The sequence below is a fragment of the Epinephelus lanceolatus genome, chromosome 5, assembly GCF_041903045.1.
Source record: "Epinephelus lanceolatus isolate andai-2023 chromosome 5, ASM4190304v1, whole genome shotgun sequence".
NCBI classification, from domain to species: domain Eukaryota; kingdom Metazoa; phylum Chordata; class Actinopteri; order Perciformes; family Serranidae; genus Epinephelus; species Epinephelus lanceolatus.
In genome coordinates, this window is record NC_135738.1 from 21,374,479 (window position 1) to 21,397,281 (window position 22,803).

Here is a 22,803-nt window from a genome sequence, read left to right on the forward strand (position 1 = left end):
ATGACGTGCTTTTTTACATGAGCTATAACATCTATAAACATATCATAAAAGCGATTCAATTAAATTATGCATTTCTTATTTTCTTTGATATTTTTGTCATATATGCAATGATGATTTGTCAAGACAGTACATGCATGACAGCGTGTTGTAACTTCCTTACACCACTGAGATGGGGTAAGATGCCCCCACCTCCTAACCAAGATATGATGCTAAGTCTAACCTCAACACACGTGTTGAACGTCAATGCTACAATGAATTTTGACATTTCATCTGAACTGCTGCATTCTTGGAATTTATTGCACTGTAACTGTTTTGGGGAAAGCTGATCTTTTTTTTTGTCACTGGAAAATAGTGATGTATGTATTTATATTAAGATGTACACTAAAAATTTTAAAAGAAAAAAAAGGTCCCCAATCGAAGGGGGGTGAAAACATTCATATGATTTAGTTAGATTAGTATATGATTATATGTGACTTTATATAGTTCTTATTCACATAGTAGTAATAGGCCTATAGTGTTGTTTCAACGGCAAGCTGGCATTATTAGACAGCTAGCTAGTTATCTTAGCATTACTAGCTTTCTAGAATTAGCCAACATTTTTATCAAGCTTGGTGGAGGAAAACATCCTGAAATAAAAACATTTAGCCCTAAAGGAAAGGCTACAAGGCTTCTAGATAATCCATATATGGGTCAGGGTTGGGATTTTAGTCTGTTTTAGATAGTTAAATATTTTGTCTTGAACTCAGGGGCCTCTTGCTCAGCAACACATGATTTTCATTTTTGTTCTATAACAACAAAAATGGCTGCTCTGCCGATTTATTTCATTGTGTTGGTTCATGCATCATCATCCTGCACATGCTAAAATCAGATCCAAATGTTTGTTTTTTTCTTAACGGGGGCATCTTTCCCCATCTTACTCCAATAAAACAATAAAAATCCCCCAAATTGGAGATTAAACAAGAAAAAATAAAATATAAATACCCCAAATTGTCAGGTGAATAAGGCTAGGGGCCCAGGACAAAATGTTGCTGTTGGGCGTCTGTTGACAAGGAATACCACTCTGTATATTTACCTTATTGCATCCTACATGTAAGCAGTGATGTAGTGGAGGGTATGTGCAGGTACAGCTCATTTTCTGGTTGTCCATTAATTGGAAGATCAGCAGTTTGATCCCCAGCTCTTCTAGTCCACATGTCAAAGTGTGGGCAAGCTGTTGAACCCCAAATTGCTAGGTGAATGTGTGTGATTGTTCTACCTGAGTAGCAGTAGTGATGAATGCCTGTAGTGTAAAAGCTCTTTGAGTGGATGAAAGACTATAGGCCCTATACAAGTGCAAGTCCATTTACCATATACCTATTTCCTCCTGGGTAACCTGCCCAGGCCTTACAGGATATACAGTTCCTCAGAAAATAAAACAAGTTCCTACTCTTTCTGCTCTTTGCAGGAGCTGCTTTATATTTACTAATAAATCAATCTAGTCTGCAGCTGTTTTATCACCTTTATAATCTGTGATGTTGACATGCACTTAACTATGTGTTATTTACAGAGTGACTCACACAGTAAGCCTGAGGCCTGCAGCAGTACAGAGTGCAGCCTGCTGGAATATTTCCTGCTGAGCTCAGAGTTCATGCTGGAGCTGCAGAAATGAACAAACTGTCCAACACGGTTAATTAATGCTTGTAGATGTGGACATGCTATGACATGATGCATGCAGACAGTACACAGTACATGACAGCTCTTATGCTTGGATACATACCTGTTACTTTCCTGTTGGAACTATTCAGTAAAACCTCTGAAATGCCTGTGCTTATGTTGGTCCAAATGAACTTTGGCTCACCTCTGGGAGAGTCAGGTTGTACATGAGGATGCTTGTTTCCTCCATATGTTAAAGGTGGTGTGATGTAATTTTTGTTGAAATGACATTTTACAGATGTCAACTGATTTGCGACCTTTCACAGACCCACATCCCCCGGACTGAAAAAAAGAGCCTTTTGTCTGATAGCTGTCTGATAACTCTGCTTTCTTTTTACGAATCCTTTGACCTCACAGCTGCTGTAGATAAAAATAGATTAATAAAATAATAATACACACTGTTAAGAGGTTTCAATATGATGCTATGCACGTAATAGTCTATTGAATCTTTACGAACACGGAAACAGTGCTAACACTTGACCCCAAACCATTCAACGCCCCCAGAGGAGCACATTATGACTCACAAAGACGTTTAAAACAGATAGGCAGCACTGTTGAGATGATGTTGAAATTCTAGGTGGTACTGTAGCAATACTTAGTCATACATGGAACATAACAGTACAATTATTGGCTAACCAGTGGCTGGTCGATGAGTGACAGGCCTGTAATTTCTATTATATGAAAACTGGAGGAAAAGAGCCACGGTGATTACACTTTCAGAGACAGGTTCAATCAGCTTTGTGTAGGGAAAGGTAGCAGTTTTTCACCTGAGATCAAAGTAACTGGAGCAATGTTATCATCGGGGAATGCTAAGATCTCATCCCGCTCAGTATGACACAGACTGTTTTTGGTTATTGTCTCTCCCCCATAGGGACTTCCTACTGCTCAGAAACCAACACAGAGATGATTCATGACGACTGTTTGAGCCATGGGGGGAATGAGAAAGCCATTATTTATGACAACCCCGAAAACAAGGCCGGGAAATATCTCATTTTATTAGACTTTTGTTTATGCCCTCTCAAATCTCTGCAAATCTTCCCAAACATTTCCATCCCTTCACACGTTTGCTCCTGCCGTGTCAGCTGTGATCCGAACTCACTGCTCAAAAAGCACAGAACATCAACTGCTGACGCAACTCGTCTCCCATTACTACAGTAATCAGACAGTCTGTGGGCAAAACATCTCCTGCAAGCCGACGCACTCGTGCACACAAACCACAGTTTCTGTAAAGCTTACTTTCCGTTTCTCTTCAGGAAGCTCCTTCTTTGTTCAGCAGCCCTTAGACGTCTCTGCTATGCAAATGAGCTGTATGAACTATGCTGAGCCGTTGCACTGCTTTCCAAGCCGGCGGAAAAAAGTGTGTAATAGTAAATGTCATCTGTCTATATCTCCCGTGTAGGGTCACACTCCCTCAAAACACCTTCGGCTGAAGGGTAAAGACTGTTCAGAAGTTGAGAGACGCATTTTAATGTTTGCTGAAATGACACCAGGTTCAAACCACACACTCTCAAGGAAAGGTATGTACACATCTCTCACTTTTTAATAACAACAGTATCTGAGCTTCAAGGTGAGAATTAAGATTAATTGTGATTTTTTTTTTAGGGATTGAAAGAAATTGCTGCGTACCATACAGACAACAGAAACCCAGATCTGAGAAGATCTGCCACTTTTCGGGGTCAAGGGCAAAAGATCAGAGACGTACAAAATCTCCCTGCCTCAGGACGTGTCTGACGTTTTGCTTCAAGGTAAGTAGCTCATCACAGCTGGTCCCTTACTGCCTTAATGACTAACTTATTAACCATATATCTATATGCAAAGCAACAGTTTGCTCAACATCAGTGTGACATAAAAGCAGTAGAGGTCAATGTAAATGAAACTCTTGTTGGATGAAAAGAAAAGACAGCTGTATTTGTTGAGTGAGAATGGACTTTGGACTTTGTGGATTCTGAATAGTTTTTATGGCCCATATTAAATTAAATAATCAAATATTGGGATTTAACAGTGAAGAAATATTCTACACTAAATGTTTTTTTAAGAGGTCCAAGTTAAAGTTCACACATGAACGACCCAATATTTCCTGCAGAAATGAAAATAGTGAGCTACTTTTAGTCTCTGGTTGACACCTCCTGGAAAATAGGCAAATCAGACACTTAAAAAGCGCCCGCACTGCGTGTGTTTGAGGAATGAATGCTGGTTGTGTTCATCGGCTGTTTGTATGGCTTTGATCAGGACCCGGCAAGAATGGAGCAAAGGGAGCCACCGGTGGATTCTCATGTTGAAGGGACTGAAGGGAGACTCAGGGAACTGGCTTCAAAATGGTTCATAGAGACTCAGGTGCCACTCATCATCCACAACGGCTTCTTCCCCACATGGTTCCTGGGCTTCATCACAAGAAAGTAAGTAGTCAGTGAGGAAACATTTGATTATATGGACAAAATATTTTTTTTTCTGTCAAACTACTATTTGAAGGGTTAATATTGGTATAACAATTTAATGTAATTTAATGTAATGTATGATTTGTTTATAACTAAATATTAACCATTCCCTGAAGTGCTACTACGTCCTATTTTTACGTTACTTCAAAATATATAATAAAATGTGTTTTATATTCGTAGAGCAAATAAATTTAACTTATGTTATTTTACTTTAAGTGAGTGTATGTCAGGTGACATTTAATTAAAGCTGACATTCAGGGCCTATCCTCTGGCAGACGTACAGTAGACACCTACATAAAGATCACAAGGGACAGTTTCGTCAGAACATGTGTGTCAGTAAATGACAGGTTTATGGAAAAGACCTGAACGCAAATGGATTTTCCTTTGCTGCGATGTTATTTCCTAGGTAAATTACATGATATGCCCTTTTATTCCGCTCAAAATCTGCCTTCCTGTTGCTGTTACTGTAAACTGGGGCCCAATTAATGCTTTTGGGAAACACTTTTTTTAAGTTTGGGTTTTAAACTTGTTTGTGGTCTGTCTACAGGGATGCTGAAGAGATGCTCAGAGAAAAGGAGCAGGGCTGTTTCCTGATCCGGCTCAGTGATAAGGCCATTGGATACATTCTGACTTATAAGTGAGTGTTGGTTTGTTGTAGAGTCGTACGCTGATTGTGTTTTTCAGTGGTATTTCTGTTACTGCTTCTATTTGTTAGCAGATTAGTTTATCATTCAACATCAGAGCTCCAACAGTCACAAATGGGGTGTTTCAGTTGTTTATTAATCTAACACAGAATCAAACATTGTACTTTATTTTTAGTTTTTCTCAACCACAGAACTTATTTCAGTCATTTTAACCAAGCTCCCATTCGAGTTGTTATCGCTTTTCAGCCAAAGAATCTGATGTCATTGGGTGTTTTTTAAATTTGTTTTAATTTTCTGTTGCAGGGGCAGAGATCGGTGTCGACACTTCATGATAAGCCAAAGCGAAACGGGGCAGTTTGTAGTCTGCGGAGACACCAAAGGGCACAACTCGGTCGCTGATCTCATAGACTACTACAAGATGAGTCCCATCCAGCCGTTTGGAGAGTACCTGACATCGTCGTGTTTTGAGGTGAGACGAAACTCCTCAGTCACTTTCTTTGAGTGACGCTGATCGAGAATGAGAGTCTAACTGGTGTTTTTCTTGCAGGCACTGAATAAAGAGCTGTATGACATCATCCGGGTAGCCCCGAAAGAAAAGCCTGTGGCCACTGTCAGAGCTGTGAGGAACATGAGAAAGGCTAACTTGGCCCCAGAGCAGCCGCCTGCACGGCCACCAAAGAGCAACAGGACACTAGAGGTGAGCACACCTCTTTAATTACATGGAGATTATTCTAGCTGCTTTGTTACAATGGAATTGTTGCTGTATTGATGCCTCTAAGATAACTTTAAGAACCTGTGTTTGTTAAACAGGAAGTACCACCTTTACCACGGAGGAGCAGGAACCTCGATATTGGCCCCCTGAATGACCCGGACAGAGTTTTGTACGCTCAGCTCAGGAAGCAATCACCCAGGGAGATACCAAGATTTCAACACAACAGTCAGGACAGTTTCCCTGAAGATAATCAGGGGAGAGCTGGGAGATCCACGACCCACGATCAGAACTTAAGCAGGTGCAGTCCTCCATCTGCACCAGAGTCTGTTTACTCCGAGCTCAGCCTGCTGGATACCAAGAGCAGGTCTCTACCGCTTCTGGACAACACCTCTGATGGCGAGCAGTCTTACAGGCTGAGCGCAGCCCCCCACACGCCACCCAGACTTTCCCCCAAGCCCCTCAGACAAACCAGCGACTTTGGCCAACTGCCGGAGAGAACAGACTCGAGCAGCAGAGCGAGCGGCAGCCACAGCCTGGAATACATGAGGGACAGTGCAGTCTATCACCTGGCTGGCAGCCCACACACTACATCCTCTCGGACCAGATCGCTGACATCAGAGCAACACAATGGTTCAGTGTACGCTGAGGTCACTGATGAAGCTGGCGCCGGCCGCTTCCTCCATGAAAACACATACGAGCTGATTCCTGACCACGAGGACGCAGCCACACCCAACAGCAACACTTATGAGCCTCTGGAGGACGTCAGACCCAAACATCACCACTCGTCCTGGGGGTTAAAGGTCAGTAACAAAATACTTTGACTTAAATATTTTAAATGTTGTACTTAATATTCATCCTATTTATCTAATGATAACCTTTTTTATCTTCTGCAGAATGATAAATGGAAATGGCTGTTTCCAGAGGTCAAGAGGAAATAGTGAAGATGAAAATGTGCACTAATTTTCCCCTTACACTACACTGATCTTGTCTGATACACACTCTGTGAAAGCTTATTCTATATATTGATCATGTTAACTATTCAAATGACACGTTCTGAATTTTTTCTTTCTAACGTATTTATTTAAAAATGATGCGCTGTAATGTATTTTCAAGTTCAAATAAATGAGAGATTCAAAAGAAACTTATATTTATCAGAGAACAAGGGTTGTACTGTGTTTACTACCATCAATGCTGCACTTCACTCACAGGCAACTTTATTTGCATACAGATTTCAAACGTCTGTTTACGACAGCGATGAGGAAGTGTGCAGCAATGTCGTTTATTATCTTCTATCATCTGCTGCTCTTTTACACTCTAATTATAGTTTTAGTGTAGACACTAAAAAGACAGTGTAACCTTTCTGTGTGCTTGAGTTATCTTCTAATGTGATTACAGGAACAACTGCAGCACTTTTTCATGTCGAAGTTGGGTGGCAGACATATGGAAATAAGATGTTTCCCCTGCAGGTGATGTCATGCAAACCTAGATATACTAACCCACTAAAATGTAAAATCATTTAACTCGGAACATCTGCAGTGTTTTCTGTAGTGGTGTCTTTCATTACTTAGACAAAGATGATAACGTTTCAGTGGAAAACAGAAGGAAACGTGTCACTTCTCAACAAAGAGACAAGATGTGATAGTGCCTGATTGCGCATCAGTGGGTTTCGGCCCCTGTGAATGACTCTGACAAAACACACAACAGGTTACACATTTTGACAAATAAAGGCCTGTCTCAATTAGAAGCCTGGTCTGGTTGCCAAGCAGTTCATTGTTTTTTGGAAGTTCTTAGGATGCATAAAACCAGGTTGTTGGCTACCTCACATTATGTGTCCATTTCTCAGTTACCATGTAAGATACTCACTTTCCTTTAGTCCATAAGGGTCCTCAGATCAAAAGAATCAAAAGGGTTTTTTGTAATAATTAATCCAACTTGTGAGTGTTGTTTTAACAGGATAAAGTGGTGTTGTGTTGGTATGCTGGGTGCTGTAACTCACTCTCTCTCTGATGCTCTGTTAGAGCTAGATCAAATGAATGATTCATAACAGATACATTATCCGAAGCCTAATTTTAAAACAAGTAATATTCACGCTGGTTTAAATAAACATTTTTATTGTATTCTCCAATCTTTGCTGAGCAACAGTTTTGTGTTAAATAAATTAAAGGCCTGCCCCATATAGACACCTATGTAGGCCTGTTGATTTTAGTGATGAAGGCAAATAATAGCCTGAGCTACAGCTAGCTTAACTGAAGTTATGTAGTATGCTAATCAAAAAGAACACTGTGAAAAGAGAAGAGAAAAATAATATCTTAATTTTATTATCATAACAGCACAATTTTATGGTGTGGTGTGGATAGCCAAGAGAGCATTACAATATAACTAGATTTAAAACATGGTATAAATCTAAAAAAATATATATTGATTGCATTTATAAGCAGTATATAGTCATTAAATAAACTGTCTTACAATCTATTATATATAAGTATTTTTTATTAATGTATTTGTCAACAATTATGAATTGGCCATTACTAATTTAATTAATGATAAATAACACTGCATAACACATTTTACAGTTTTTGTAAAACATGAATTGATTAAACACATGAACAAATCCCTCACAAGTGTGGATTTAATTGTTTTCATAATAATTATAATAATAATGATAAAGCTAAGTTTGCAAAAAAGAAGAAGGTTACTTCTCCTGGAGCTTTCAGACATATCTCATGGCCCCCATCAGCGGCCCATAAATAAATGAACAAATATATAAATTTAGCATAATTGCTAAAAAAAAAAAAAAGAAAAAAGAAGAATAAATACTTAATATTCAATATTCATATTCACTATCAGTTTATACATCAGATACGGAGGCTTCACAGGAAGTGTTTCAGAAATTGCAAAATACATTTGACATTTAACAGTCTCTCCAATGCCTGTGCTTGCAACTAGATACTGTAGTGTATCATAGTGTGTAATAAACCAGTTATTAGTTCTTTATATACAGCTTATGACACACTATGAATTATCCATAACTACGTTAATCAATAACTGATAACACTTTTTACAGTTTTTATATAAAAACATGAAAACAGGAATTGATTATACATGAACAAATATGAACAAATCCCTCACAAGTGGGTTTTAAGCACTTTATAAATGTAAATGTAAGGAAGAAAGAAAGAAAGAAAGAAAGAAAGAAAGAAGGAAGGAAAGAAAGACGATAAAGGTCGACTTACTTGTGGCTCTTTCAGCAGTATCTCATGGCCCCCATCGGTGGATGGACTTTGCTTAGTTGTTACAGAAAACTAAGATTTAGGCCAATAAATAAATGTCCAATTGCTAAAAATAAATAAATATTTAATATTCATATAGTCACTATGAGGTCATACATTAGTTATACAGGCTTCACAGGAAGCGTTTCAGATATTGGAAAACACATTTGACATTTAACAGTGTCCCTTAGGTCTGTTTATATACTGCTCATAAATGCTAAATAGAGTATGGTTAAAAAAATCAATTTCAAGAAGAATTTATAATATAGGAAACACTGATACACAGCAGCACCACCTCCACAAGAATCTCTCCATCTGCCATCGAGCAGTTTGTCAGACCTCACTGTCGTCACGCTGTGAAAGCTGAAGGCAACGTCTTAAATCACATCGAGTTAACACAAGACAAGGGTCCCGTGGAGTGACATCGGCGTGAGCTTCACACACTGTTTGGCCCCTCTCAAGCACAGAAACAGTTGCTTACAGTAACGGCTGCTTTACAGCCCCAGTATCACATTGCACCAGGAGCTTCTCTGCTGGAATCATAATTAAACAGATGTTCTCGGTGAGACCAGTAATTAATGGAGCCACACAATCAGTGCTGTATTGCCATGAGTATTTGATGCTGCCCTCATAAAGGGGAGCTGGAGATAAGGGAAGAATTAACTGGCAGCTCTGATGATGACTGCACTCTGTTTAACTGACTTCAACATTCTCCCCCTTTCAGGCGAATTAAGACACTCAGTATGAACTTTACCTCATTTTCCATAGTTGGCAGTGTGCCTGAGAACAATCACCCCATCCACCTACATGGCTCTACTTTGTACGCTCATATTTTGGTGCTAATCTGCATGCATGTGTATTTTTTTTGTCTGCTGTCACGCACTAGAACAATCACCCATCACAATAGCTACCAGGAACAACTATTGCCCAACAACACACTTGTGCTGAAGTGATCTAGATCTGTGCTGGGTTGCTTGTTATGTTGCTTTAGCCTGCAGCCAGTGTCCCAATTTCTTCTTTGCAAGTGTCCTGTTTTTGTCAGCACCAATACTCAGGCTTGTTTTGCAGCCTATGCACAAAGACGTAAAGATGACTCGGATGTGACTCTTGGCAGATGAACAAAATGTTCTGCACGTATGGCACATATTCATATTGCACAGTATGACTCATTAGTACAACCTGAGGTAAAAATATGCTGCACAAAACCAAGACATCACACTTTACTCCATATGTACCTGATGCATATATGTACCCTACAGCCCAGGAACCAGGATTAATCAAACAACATGATCATGGCCATTTCCTGCATCTTTCCTGTAGAGATTAACTGTGTGCGCAGGATGTAATAATGCTTGTGAGTGCTGAGGCAGCTCGCTCCTAACGATCACATCCTGCTTAACAAGTTATTATAGCTCCTATGATGGGCTATGCAGAGGCGGAGTCATTTCCTGACCTTTACTGTGCACACTCCTTGATCATCATGGGTTGCAGACTGAGGTGAACTTGTTATATGGATATTACTGAACTAATTTAAAGGTACAGTGTGTAAGATTTAGGGGGATTAAGGGGCATCTAGCAGTGAGGACTGCCAATTGTAACCACCTGAAACTTGTCCTGGTTAGAATTCCTTCAGGTACTTGTTCAGGTTTTTTACTGGGAGCTGAATTGTCCACAGAGCTAAAACTCTCCACAACAAATGAACCAGGTGATTAAAACCAGTAAAATCACTGAATAAAGTGGTTTCACATTCATGGAAAAAATTGTGTTTTTCCAACACTCTTATTGCGAAGAGGCTGCTAATGCCAAAATGCAAATGGGCCTCTCTAGAACCAGTATTTGATTTGTCTGTTTTGGGTTACCGTAGAAACATGGTGGTGCAACATGGCAATTTCCATAGACCAGGCTCATTCTAAGGCGGGGCTGGGCAGCCTGTGGCTCCAGTGCCACGTGCAGCTCTTTAGCTTCTCTCCAGTGGCTTCCTGTGGCATTTTAATTTTTATTTATCAGTGCTGTAGCCCTAAAGAAATCCACACTTTATCTAACTGTAAAAATGTGTAGCCTATCCACAGAATTATAGAAAAAAGTTTTAAAATTGTGTCAACTACGTCTACAGCCTGGCACCTTTTCCTCTACATGTTGCTGAGGTCATGTCTAAATGAACCTCAGTAGTGGTGGCTAGTCTTGAATCTCCCTTGCAAGATTCATTATTGATTTCAAATTAAAAAATGTAAGTCTTACATGAAAATAAAGACATTAATAATGGGGGCCAGATGGGGCGTCGGTGGCTTAGTGGTAGAGCAGGCGCCCCATGTACAAGGCTGTTGCCGCAGCGGCCCGGGTTCAACTCCAGCCTGTGGCCCTTTGCTGCATGTCACTCCCTATCTCTCTCCCCCCTTCACGCTTGTCTGTCCTATCAAATAAAGGCTAAAAATGCCCAAAAAATACCTTTAAAAAATAAATAAATAATGGGTGGCCAGATTAATATGCTTTCACCACCAACTCTTACCAAATATTCATAAATAGCCCACTGCAGAGTAGCCACCTTGAGCTAAAACATGTTAATGAATGCTAATTTAGACCTATTTGTAATGTTGATAGGCTATTTTAGACACAATAGACTGTGTTACCTCATAATTAGACTCAAATATGTTTTGCGGCTGACTCCTGTTCTAGGGTGACAAAAACATGACCATTTCTATTTTTAGTTCATTATACACTCAAGAAAATATACTTATTATCTTCCATTTTTGCCAACATATTCCCCCTAAGTCATGCACACTGGACCTTACGGACCTTAAGGTATACTTTGCAGGACTTTCTTAAAAAACAAAGTATCATTAATGTAACCCCTCTTAAAATCATCACATATGACCCACAAGAAGTTTGTGGATGTGTATTTTTCTTCTGTATCTTCCTCTTGTTGTCTGTGTTTGGGACATTTATGGGTGTGTACCTCCACAGTGCTCAGGTGAGGCTGAAGCTTTACAGAAAGGAAGCAACCAGCTGCCAGATCGTTAGCAGCAGGCATCAAAGAGACACAGCACCAAAAATTATGCAAATAGAGCGAAGTGAAAGGCCAAACGAGAGTGAATCTGGAATTGGTTGGTATTTCACTATCGCTGGCAAGTGTGTCCACAAACAGTAACCAACAATCCTGCGTAGCATACCTTTAAACTATAGAAAAATCATGTAATACTGGATTTGGTCAGGAGAATATGGGCATTGGCTTCAAAACACCGTATCAGTGGATCCCCACCATTTAAATATGGCTATTCTTAAGATGAATTTGCCTTGTCTACTTGTTTAATACAATGAAAGAGTAAATTGGGGGTTTGCTTTTACTTTTACTTTCGCTGGAGAGCGTGCTTACAAACGATAACCAACAATCTTGTATCGTATACCTTTAAGAACTTTCTCATGCTTTTTCAGTGACAACAATAAAATCAAGACACAGAATTACATTTATTCAAAGTAAGACAAATACCTGAAGTCACATAAAATACTGTAACATGTATATCTAAAAGATGGCTGTATTTAATATCTCATGGTAATGGCTGAGGCAGAGGAAAGCTACCAACGTTTGTTCAGATGACAGAGCCCTTCATGTAACTGGAGAACAGTAAGATATGATTGTCATCATCTGTGCCACAAGCAAAAAAAAAAAAAAAAAACCCACAACCTAAAATGATTAAAAGCAATACACTGTGTGTACAAATATTGCATAGCTCATATAAAATATCTGTATGCCCTTAAAGCCAGTGCTGTGCTTTCATTCACTTCAACCTTCGTCCTTAGCCTTATAAATACTAAATATCCAGTCCGTCATTGTAGGAAGACTTGTTTGTATCTCATGTGCAATATAGGTAGATAAGCATTTTATGCATCAGTCCAGAGTCATGTTTTCTCCCAACAAGAGACCAATCCAGGTCAAGCCCTTTAAAGGTGGTGAAAGGAAAACACATTTTCATCTACAGTAAGAAATTCTGGGTCCTTGGAGAGCTCAAAGCAAGCTGTATCCAGTATTTTGCTTCTTACTACACAGACGTATTTATATATGTCTCCTTTTTTTGGATGATGGGAGGCACTGTGCTGTGGCCAGGACAGGGTGCAGGTAGAGTACTGAGGTTCACCATGCTGCCGACCATGGAAACCCTCCATGTAGCCCTCTTAGATTCGTATATGGAAGGTACTGGAGTGACAAAAGAGACAACATGAGGGACCAGCATTAGTCATTGTGCATGTAAACATACTGATGTACTGTGTATGTGAGAATAAACCCACTGCAATGTTGTGTTCATCATTTCAGTGGGGACAGATTATGATGAGGCCATTTGCATATAAATGAATGCGCATAGTGGTGACTCAGGATTTAACTGATGTTGTTAGGCTGACAGTTATATGATGCAAATGATTACCAGCCATCTGGGGGATGAAAACTGTAAGTAAGCAGGGACACAGCTCACAGCACTGCAGCATGAGGGCTAATGCATGGATCGGCTGATATTGAAGTGCCCCCGCTTGTCATATAGAACGAGCCGCATACAATGTATGGACAAATTCATCATATGAAAAGATTATTTGTCTTGAGCGAGGTGCATTTAATCACCTTAAAAAGTCAGGAGCCCTGGAAATCATATTTTCAAAGTCAGCAAAGGAGAGTTTGTTGTCCCCGTCTAAATCCGCCTCCTCGATGGCTTTCTCACACACCAGCTGCACCTCTTCAGGAGTCAACTCCTCCTTCGTCAGCTTATTTAGAGTCTTTTCAAGGTCCTCTTTGCACAGGTAATTATCCACATTGAAATCTGTGGGCAACAGAGATTTGTAACAAATAAAACACAAATTTCAATTGTATTGAATTCTGGGAAATTTGACAAATTATAATGTAGTGGTTTAGAAATGTGTCATTACCGTATATTTTGAAGGCATATATGGCCTTGAGTTCTCTAGGAGCCATTTCACTGAGCACTGAGAACATGTCCACAAATTCATTGAAGCTGAGATTCCCCATCCCGTCCTCTGAGAAAGACTCCACGATCCTGTTGCGGAATGGGTTTTCCTCCAGACAAAAGAGAAAAAAAGCCATTGATCAAATTCATCTTCAGCTTTCTTTATTGTGCATTCTGTCTCTTTTTTAGCAAATGAATCACACTCAAAATACAAGTGTAGGGAGGTGGAGTGCGTCTGTAACCATAACTGTGTAAAATCATACAAAATTTGTGTCATCCACATGTGCACTAGCCGTGTCTGCTACTCCTTTTTTCACTGACTCAAACTGCATTAGCTGACCTGAATCCCTGGTTCTCTCTTGCTTCTTTCATGCTGCCTAACTGAGAATATACTGTCAAGTCCAACACCATTATAACTTGGCTTTAACAGTACACAACTAAGACCAGAATTTAGCATTTTCCATTTCAGGACTGGCAAACTAACTGCAACTTACTCTCTCTACCACAGATAAATTTCCATGGTAGCCACATACTGTGCTGGCCATCTAGTTATTGCAATGCATCAGGTGTGCGTGTGTTTTGGAGAGGAGGCAAAGCGAGAACAGAAGAAACGAAACAGATTCTAAATTAAATGACAAAGTCAGCCTTGGGTTAAAGATCACTTCCGGCAGCTTTTGTAGCAGTGCAGAGAACAGGTCAGGAAAGCAGCAAATTCAGATCATTGTCGTTGTGACATCAAGATGCCAACATGCCAAAGAGCTGCTGGTTGACCTGCTGTACAACTGATATCCACTCATATACATCCATCCATTTTCATGCACTTATCTGGGGCGGGGTCACGAGGGCAGCAGGCCAAGCAAAGCACCCCAGACATCCCTATCCCCAGCAATGCTTTCCAGCTCCTCCTGGGGGACCCCAAGGCGTCCCCAGGCCAGACGAGATATGTAATCCCTCAAGCGTGTTCTAGGTCTACCCCGGGCCTCCTACCAGTGGGACGTGCCCAGAGCACCTCTAACGGCAAGTGTCCAGGAGGCATCCTGATCAGATGCCCAAACCACCTCAACTGACCCCTTTCAACGTGAAGGAGCAGCAGCTCCCTCCAGATGTCTGTACTCCTTACCCTATCTCTAAAGCTGAGCCCAGCCTCTCCATGGAGGAAACTCATTTTGGCTGCTTGTATCCGCGATTGCGTCACTACCCAGAGCTCATGACCATAGGTGAGGGTTGGGACGTAGAGGGACCAGTAAATCGAAAGCTTCATCCTCCGGCTCATACTCACAATTGAATCATGTTTAAGTGGTATGATCAGACAAGCTAAGGCATGATTCATTCACTACATCCAGATCTTGGAAAGTTTTCTCTTATATCTTGCCTTAGGTCACCAGAAAGGACTTATAATAATCAAACACCATGTTGACCTCAATACTCTTCAATCAAAATATAATTCAAGGTTGTGAAATTAACCAGAAAGGACATTGAATCAAAGCTCGCTCAAGATTTTGTAGTGTACAGACCACAGAATACACAGCACCTTTCCCCCAAACAAAGATGGTGGCTATCTCATAATTTTTTGTAGATCATGCTTATCATCAGTACCGGTATATCATGACATCCCTACTACACATTAATGTAAATGTAAGACTTAATGCAGTATACGTCTTAAATATATCCCCAAAGGAAGGTTTCATGACCATTTGTTTTCACCTGCTGTTGTCAGTTTCACATCTGGTGTTTTCTGCTGATCACAGGGTCCAGCTGAAAAAGGCTGACTCCCTCTCTTTGCTGGTACAGTGAAGCCAATATTTTATCCTCCACTGCTCAACCATGAGTTACTACGAAAGATTTTATATCCCTGGTAATTAGCTGATTTGACCCAATTTGCAATAAATTCACACTGAATCACACTAATTCTACACCTCTACGCAATATACACACAGCTATTGTTTGGAGGACAGCTAGCATGTTTGAGCTCATCAAAAGAAGCCATTTGTATAAACAGCTATCAGCCATCTAAAGCAACACCATTTTAACTGTATACCCCAAAGCAATGTCAGTGCAGCCTGAATCAGTCCAGTCAGCTCAACACAGCTCGTCAAAACTCAGCAAGATATGAATGTATTTATGGTTATGAAGCTGGAGAGCACTCTGGGTGACCGCTGGGTCTCATCAATCCTGCCTCGAGTGGTCTCCATCTTCCTTCTCTCCGTCCTTACAGGCCCTGCAATCCTGTGACAGTTTTACAGGCAAGGGCCAATTATGCCCAGAGGAAGGACACATTACGAGTCTCTGTGCTCAGCCCTCGGTGGATAAGGACTCCATATAAAATTGTGTGGTACTTGTGTCTGCTGCGTGGGAGAAAGGTGGAAGTAAATGTGGCTGTGATGTTACGCAAAATGACATTTCTAAAAGTCCTGGTTGTTCCTTTCAAATGGCAGGTGCTTAAAAATAGGAGGTGGATGCGTCAGTCAGGATGAGAGAGGCTTAACGTTTCATGGCACATTAACTTTCACGAGCTCACAGAATGTGGTGTCATGCAATCAGATCAGTGATGGCGACGGTTAAAAATCAATTCTGCCCTCTGAGAAGAGAGAGTGTATTGATCAGGTGTCTGCCCATGTGAGTGGTGGGTGTGTTTTAGTGTCCTTATAGCACAATCCAAAATAAAACAACACAACACGGGATCATGCAGCTGCTTAAAAACAGAGTACAGGTAAAAAGAGGCTGAGGAGTTTTTACCTTTAACTCTGGCATGTTGACTATTAAGGCTAAAGGCAGTTTACAATCAGGATCGTTGGTGTAGTCCATTGGTACAAGATGTGGAGCCAGCTCATGATATCTGCCGTGCAACCTAGAACACAAAATAAAAACACACATGTGAGCTTTGATTTTTACTCAACACAAACACCAGAAACTTAAGATAAGATAGAACTTGGAAAATTGTTATGTTAGGAGATTTTCTCATTAACAGTGCTGGGATGATGTAATAGGCTTTTGATTTATGAGTACCACAGATGCAGTGCCTCTCGTTCTCCCTCCTGTCCTTCTCTCCCGCGCTGTGAAAACCTTGAATTTTATGTCATTCATTACTGAGAATAATGTCAGTGCCTGTCTGAATGATGAACACAAAAAGTCGGGAAAGTGGATGTTTATCTACAGCGATCCCTTCACTCCGTCGTTTGACTAATCCTGTCATGGTGTACCTGCCTTTTCAGAGTAGAGCCATTTATCAGCAAGGGCACTGGTCTTAGAGGACAAACCCACCACAATTAAATGAGATAAATCTGTCAAAATGATGGAGTTTCATTGGTACACCGAAAGACATGAACCCTGGAAAGTGTTCCCAAAACTACAGCACATCTAAAGATACAAAAACACTGAAATGCCGTAGTGCTAGATAAGACGTAAGGCTGAAGGGTTCAGATCCTTGTGACCTCATGACCATCTGTGATAACCTGTTTCCGTGATGTTACGTAACTGTGCTGTAAGCGCTGCAGCTGGAGACAGAAACAAGGAGTGTTTTATGAGGGTCATAAAGTGTAGGACCCAATTACGCCCTGTGCTGATTGTCAATTTTGTTTCCAGTCCACTGATGGCCTTGGAATCAAAGTCAGGCCAATATCACTGAGGAGGAACAAGTACATGCACACCATTTGTTAATAAGGGGAAAGGAGAGAAAAACCAACATTAAAGCTACAGTTGGTAACCTTTATAAAAAATAACTTTTTGTCAGAGCTGCTGAAACTGTCACTACATCCATACAGAAGTGTACCAGATTGAAAATCAGGTTCCTCCTCCTTGTAGTGCTTTTAATGGAATTTGCTAGAATCCACAACAGCTGAATAATAACAACCATTCAGAGCCGAGGAGTCTCTATGCAGCTCTTAATGATTTCAATAATGCTCGTGACCAGCGGTTAAACTGTCAAACTAGGCAGCACTGATCAAATATGAATCAAGATTCTGTTACTGCATTGCCTATTTCTTTTCTAAAATGATTCATAAACATATTTTAGTGTACTGTTTAGCTGTTAAATGAGAACGTTTGCTCTGTCTGGTGAGCAGTGCTTTTCCAGGTCAAACATGGAGGCCAGGTTACAAACTTTCTCATTTTACAGCCAAACAGTGCACTAAAATATGCTTATCGAAACATTTGAGGTAAGAAATAGGCAATGCAGGAACAGAATCTTGATTCATATTTGATCAGCGCTGCCTAGTTTCACAGTCTGATCGCAGTACACGTTCTCATCCCAAGTCATCACATATTGCTGCTTTGTCAGAGGCCTTTCATGTCTACATATTATGCGCTAGTTATCCTTCTGTGTTTGCTGTTGATGTTCCAGGATGCACTACCAACAAAAGGACGTCAACAAAAGCACATGGTTAGGTTGGGAAAAAAACACCTTGGTTTGGCATCGAGGAAGCGAACAACAGACTCCTGGGTGAAAGTCCTGTGTTTGTTGGACACATCCACCACTATATAGGGACTTTCCAGCTCCTTATATTATGTTGTTACCAGCAGCGTTTCAATCTGACACTGTCCAGTGGCATATCACACCACCATGACAGGTGCCGACCAGCGGCATATCATAACAATGCGAAAAAGGGAAGTCTGACCACGTTACAACAGCTTTGCATCACGCAGTCGCGAAAGGTGGCTAATTTAAATCACTGACAAGGCGGCAGTATTGGACAACTTCAGAATGAGAACAGGCTTGTAGTTCATGAGCAGGGACTGACATGATTGGTAGCTGTGTTAGAGACACCTCAGCTAGGATTGGTTGTTTTCATTCATGTGCAGTAATGCCATTAGAAGTGTACAAAGAGGCAGAGGAACATGACTTTTTCTCGATAGTTTGTGTACCTTTAAAGGACAGTAACAGGAGCACCACAGGACCCAAATCCTGCAGTCTTATGGTTAGAAATATCATTTCAAAAATGCACATATATGAGCAGATCAGATCCCAAATCCCTGCAGACCCCAAATCCCTGCAGACTACATTCATCCTTTTCTAATGTTACACTGCAACACTCCTGGATATCAGCATTTAATTTCTTTAAGTAGCTATCTATCTTCCAGGATCTAGAACCACTGATAAAAGATACTGAAACGCGAGCATCACTGGTCGATTCCATTAACAAGAAATGCATCCTATTTGTTTAATTTATGCCCGTCATCGAGGGGGTGAGTGACAGGACGATAGAAATGATGGTACCTGATGAGTCATGATACCTCTGGCAATCAGTAAGATTAGATTGATATGTATTTCATCTTTATAAGTGTTGAGGCTGCACATGTCGAAAGAGGTAGAAATGTGACACTGAAAACAACACCACAGTCAAAAGGTCAACATGACTTTCAGAGGTTTAGGTAACATACCGATGCTGCTACAGGAGAGAGCCTTTTAGATCTTCACTGACAAGCACCAGATTATCTCACATAGCAGCAATCTCCATGAACAATAATTGCACATTCTGAGCCATTCATAGATGTAATTACATGTGTCTGAAATGGCTGTTTGTATATGCTGGGGTGTTAAACTGATGGGGAGATATAAGAAGATAATTTATGGGTTTGATAAGGAGGTCATTTAGGATGTCAGACTGTACTAGGAAATTTAGTCGCCATTTATTTGCTGTTGTATTTATTTATGTGGGTTTTTTTTTTTTCTGACTGAATTTATGATGATATTGGCACATTTACAAGTTACAGTTATAAACTATAGCTTTATTACCAAAAATTGCATTTGCATGGATTAAAATAAAAATAATCCTATATCAATTATCTCTCCTGAAAGGTAAGATGTATTCATAAACTGATTTAATTGTGTACTGTTGCATTTTCTTTGATTCATTATTGCAATAAATTGTAATAAAACATATTTTTCACTTTCACTTGTCTGTTAATTATGTCTGTGGTGTTGCAAACATGGAAACAGAATGGAAAAAGCTCATCCCTACAACTCAATCAGGGTGAAAATGTGTGTGCAAATTAAATTTTTTGGGATAGTGGACTTATTGGAAATATGTAAATTAGAGAGTATAATAAAATTATAACATGATTTTAAAAGAAATCATAAATCTGAGTATTCCAATGTGTATCGAATGCTTAAAAATAAGGAACAGACACCAAGTTTGCCAAAATAATTTAAAAAAATAAAATAAAATTTAGGTAGCCGCCATCTTGGAAATATGCAAATTAAAGGTCCTGATGCATCAAATGTTTCTCATGACCAAAAACTATAAAATAGACACCAGGCTTATCCAGTTCAAAAGTTATGGCTGGAATGGTTTTCGGGTGGCAGCCATATTGGTTTTTGCCGCCATGGTCATCAGAGATATATATCAAATTTGGTGCTTTCGTCAGAAAATGAATGATTTTTCAGTTATGCCGCCCCACTATTACACAATTATATCGTGCCCATGTGCCAAAATGCATGATTTCTTCTTTAGAGTAGCAACAGTACATATACAACCTAAAATTGCAAGTTAGTACTCAATACTGAATTGTTTTATCATCACATTTGACTGGGTCCAATTTCAAATTCACTGTTTAAATCATCCTAATCAGTGGCAAACAACTGTGCCCCTAGTCATACAACACATATGTAATTGTGTTACACTCCAAATATCCACATTTAGATATTAACATAACACAGTTAGTAGAGTTTATAACTGTATAACTCATTATCTACAGTTACTCTGAGGTAACTGTAAGTTATGTGCTGTATATTAAATGAAAAATCATTCATTGCTTTTACAGTTCTGAAGTTATCCTAAGGCTGTAAGTCGGCTGCTATTATCAGAATGTTTTCTATCTTCCCCTTGTTGAACAGTGTCCAAATACTACACATCACAGCTGCCAATGAAATCAACTTCAGCATTAAGTTTCCCCAAGAGGGAAGCCGTCTGCTCTGAGGACTTGGCATGGCTCAGCGTGTGAGACACTTTGGATTCCTCCAGCAGGAGCCAAATGCAGTCTCAAGTGGTAATCGTTTTTATACAGCCACTTGCAAACAAGGCATGGTTTGTGATTTCACAGTCAGTTTTATATGCCATGCCCAGTGTCCACTGAAAGTGCATCTTAACAACAGTGCAGGGAAAACACATTTGGTTACATTATTGTGTGTATAATCATATGGTAAGAGCAGGTGGTTTACAATTGACTGACAGTGCATCTGAGTAATGCATCAGAATTAGGAGGTTTGTAAAACTCTTACCGCAGAATTTCTTTGCGTGTGAAAAACGTACAGTCCTGCAATGAGAGAAAAACAGCATGTCAAAACTGCTTTAGTCTGATAAAAGACTGTAGTGTTTATGGTACCAAAAAATATTTACATTCTCTCTAAAACACTCTGACTCATCTGTGAGTCACACTCATGACAGTTCCTCTGAGGTCCCATAAACACTAGTCGAGGTGTCTGGTAAAATGATGACGCGTGTGAGTGTTGTCACCTGCCACTTTGCAATAGGGACGATGTGGCAAAGGGGAACACAATCTGCTGTTGTCTGACATGCACATGTTGGCACGCACATTATCTAACAGCCCTACAGGAGGCACCTCAGTTTACAGTTTCTCTTGTATCCACTGTGTCTGAGTGTGAGAAGCAGAGCGCAGCCAGCTGACCTCCACAGACCGATATATCCACTTAAGTCAATGCAGGCCTACTGATGAAGATATTTGGGTAGATAAGAAGTGTTGGGTGCTACATCTTAAACATTAAATCCTAGAAAAATAAGATAAAAAACAAGTGTATCTGTGAGGCTAAAAACAACAGATAACAGCCATTTAATGGGCTGACAACATCCAAATCGGATGACAGAAACTACAGCAACCAGAAAGCAACAGTGTAAGGGTTTCCAAAGAGCAGCAGGAGTAACCAGAGAGGCTCTTGAGAACCAAACTGTCTCCTAAGAGTAGAGTTTCACAGCATGTCACGTCGGCTTGGCATCAATTATTAAGTCCACACCTAATCACATGATAAACCTGTGCACATGGAGATGTCTTTCTTCCCAGGAAAACCTGGATTATTGTTACAGGGGACAAAGGCCAGATCTTCTCATTTGGTGACACAGCAAACACAAGATGCTCCAGTTTGCGATGAAATCAAAACCTCCTAATAGGCTATTCTCACCTAACATGGATCAAGACTGTGTAAATATTTAAACAGAAGAGTCATAACTGGCCACGCTTAGATGGAAATTCATTATTAGGCCTACCTATTATGAACTGATAGGGATCAGAGCCACCTAATATTACTGATCAATACTGAACATCCATTTGCTTTTATCTCTGTTTCACATGTTGCTTTTTCCATTAAATCCAGGACTCATGTGGATCCACTGTCAGGAGTGAGATGGTCATTATCAGGAAAAAAAGATCAATAATGATGTACAATAGGCCAATAAGGAATAGTGACACACTGCATGCACTTAAGCCTGTAAACCAATGCTGTATGCACAGTTCTCTATATTCCTATTTATTTTATAATTAAAGATGATTTTCCTGCACCTGGGGTTGTATCTCCTCCACCATGCTGCATGCAAGCTCACCTGGTAGGCATCAAGTTGCTCGTCGGTAAATATAGTTTGCTTGTTACCCATCTTAATCAAGTCATTTGTTGCTTGTCCATATTCACAACACTGAACGTCCGAAGCCTTTTCTCAATGAGAGGCATTTATAAAGGTCCGCGGCAAAGACAAAGTCTCCGCACAGGATGGATCAGCGACATTGCAAACTCTTAATAAAACAGGTTGCTGCTGCTGTTGTTGTTGTTGTTGTTGTCCTCACAGGAGATGTCCGCCATGGCCGTAAAACGCAGATGCTGCATTCAAAAAACATGTGTAAAAATGAAAAGTGGTAGAGCAGTGTCCAGTTATTGTGTCGGAGCCGGTGGAGGTTGAGCTGCAAACTGATCTGCTGCTCTTTAAGCACCCAGCTGCTGTCCAACCGGAGTCAGGGCAGACCAATAGGACCTCAGGTAAATAAATAAATAAATAAATGCCTGCATAAATAACTGTGGAGCTGATAATGAAGGTGCTGCTTAATGTTCACCAGACGGATATATACCATGACATCAGCTAATTTAATGCTATAGCTTTTTACATG

The 22,803-nt window shown here is 40.2% G+C and overlaps 2 protein-coding genes across 2 annotated transcripts; one reads left to right on the forward strand and one right to left on the reverse strand.

Moving 5' to 3' along the window:
• The first annotated feature begins 2,988 nt into the window (after nucleotides 1-2,988).
• LOC117262805 (uncharacterized) lies at nucleotides 2,989-6,640 on the forward strand. Its single transcript, XM_078167871.1, has 8 exons — nucleotides 2,989-3,209; nucleotides 3,295-3,437; nucleotides 3,922-4,088; nucleotides 4,675-4,764; nucleotides 5,075-5,240; nucleotides 5,319-5,468; nucleotides 5,582-6,283; nucleotides 6,377-6,640. Exons 1-8 carry the CDS (start codon nucleotides 3,161-3,163, stop codon nucleotides 6,419-6,421), a joined length of 1,512 nt encoding a protein of 503 aa, XP_078023997.1. The 5' UTR covers nucleotides 2,989-3,160; the 3' UTR covers nucleotides 6,422-6,640.
• Nucleotides 6,641-12,195: 5,555 nt separating this feature from the next.
• Nucleotides 12,196-22,630, reverse strand: cib2 (calcium and integrin binding family member 2). Its single transcript, XM_033634697.2, has 6 exons — nucleotides 22,248-22,630; nucleotides 20,915-20,949; nucleotides 16,435-16,546; nucleotides 13,661-13,808; nucleotides 13,359-13,554; nucleotides 12,196-12,941 (listed from the first exon to the last, which is right to left on the reverse strand). The coding sequence occupies exons 1-6, from the start codon at nucleotides 22,296-22,298 to the stop codon at nucleotides 12,920-12,922; spliced, it is 564 nt and encodes a 187-aa protein (XP_033490588.1). The 5' UTR covers nucleotides 22,299-22,630; the 3' UTR covers nucleotides 12,196-12,919.
• Nucleotides 22,631-22,803: the final 173 nt, after the last annotated feature.

Excerpts from the sequence above, each read along its gene's own strand:
- LOC117262805 (XM_078167871.1), top strand. The coding sequence starts at position 3,161 with ATGTTTGCTGAAATGACACCAGGTTCAAACCACACACTCTCAAGGAAA. Across the intron at positions 3,438-3,921 it reads GTCTGACGTTTTGCTTCAAG|GACCCGGCAAGAATGGAGCA; the intron begins GTAAGTAGCTCA and ends GGCTTTGATCAG. Across the intron at positions 5,469-5,581 it reads AGAGCAACAGGACACTAGAG|GAAGTACCACCTTTACCACG; the intron begins GTGAGCACACCT and ends TTTGTTAAACAG.
- cib2 (XM_033634697.2), bottom strand. The coding sequence starts at position 22,298 with ATGGGTAACAAGCAAACTATATTTACCGACGAGCAACTTGATGCCTAC. Across the intron at positions 16,547-20,914 it reads ACACGCAAAGAAATTCTGCG|GTTGCACGGCAGATATCATG; the intron begins GTAAGAGTTTTA and ends TTTGTGTTCTAG. Across the intron at positions 13,809-16,434 it reads TCAACATGCCAGAGTTAAAG|GAAAACCCATTCCGCAACAG; the intron begins GTAAAAACTCCT and ends TTTTGTCTGGAG.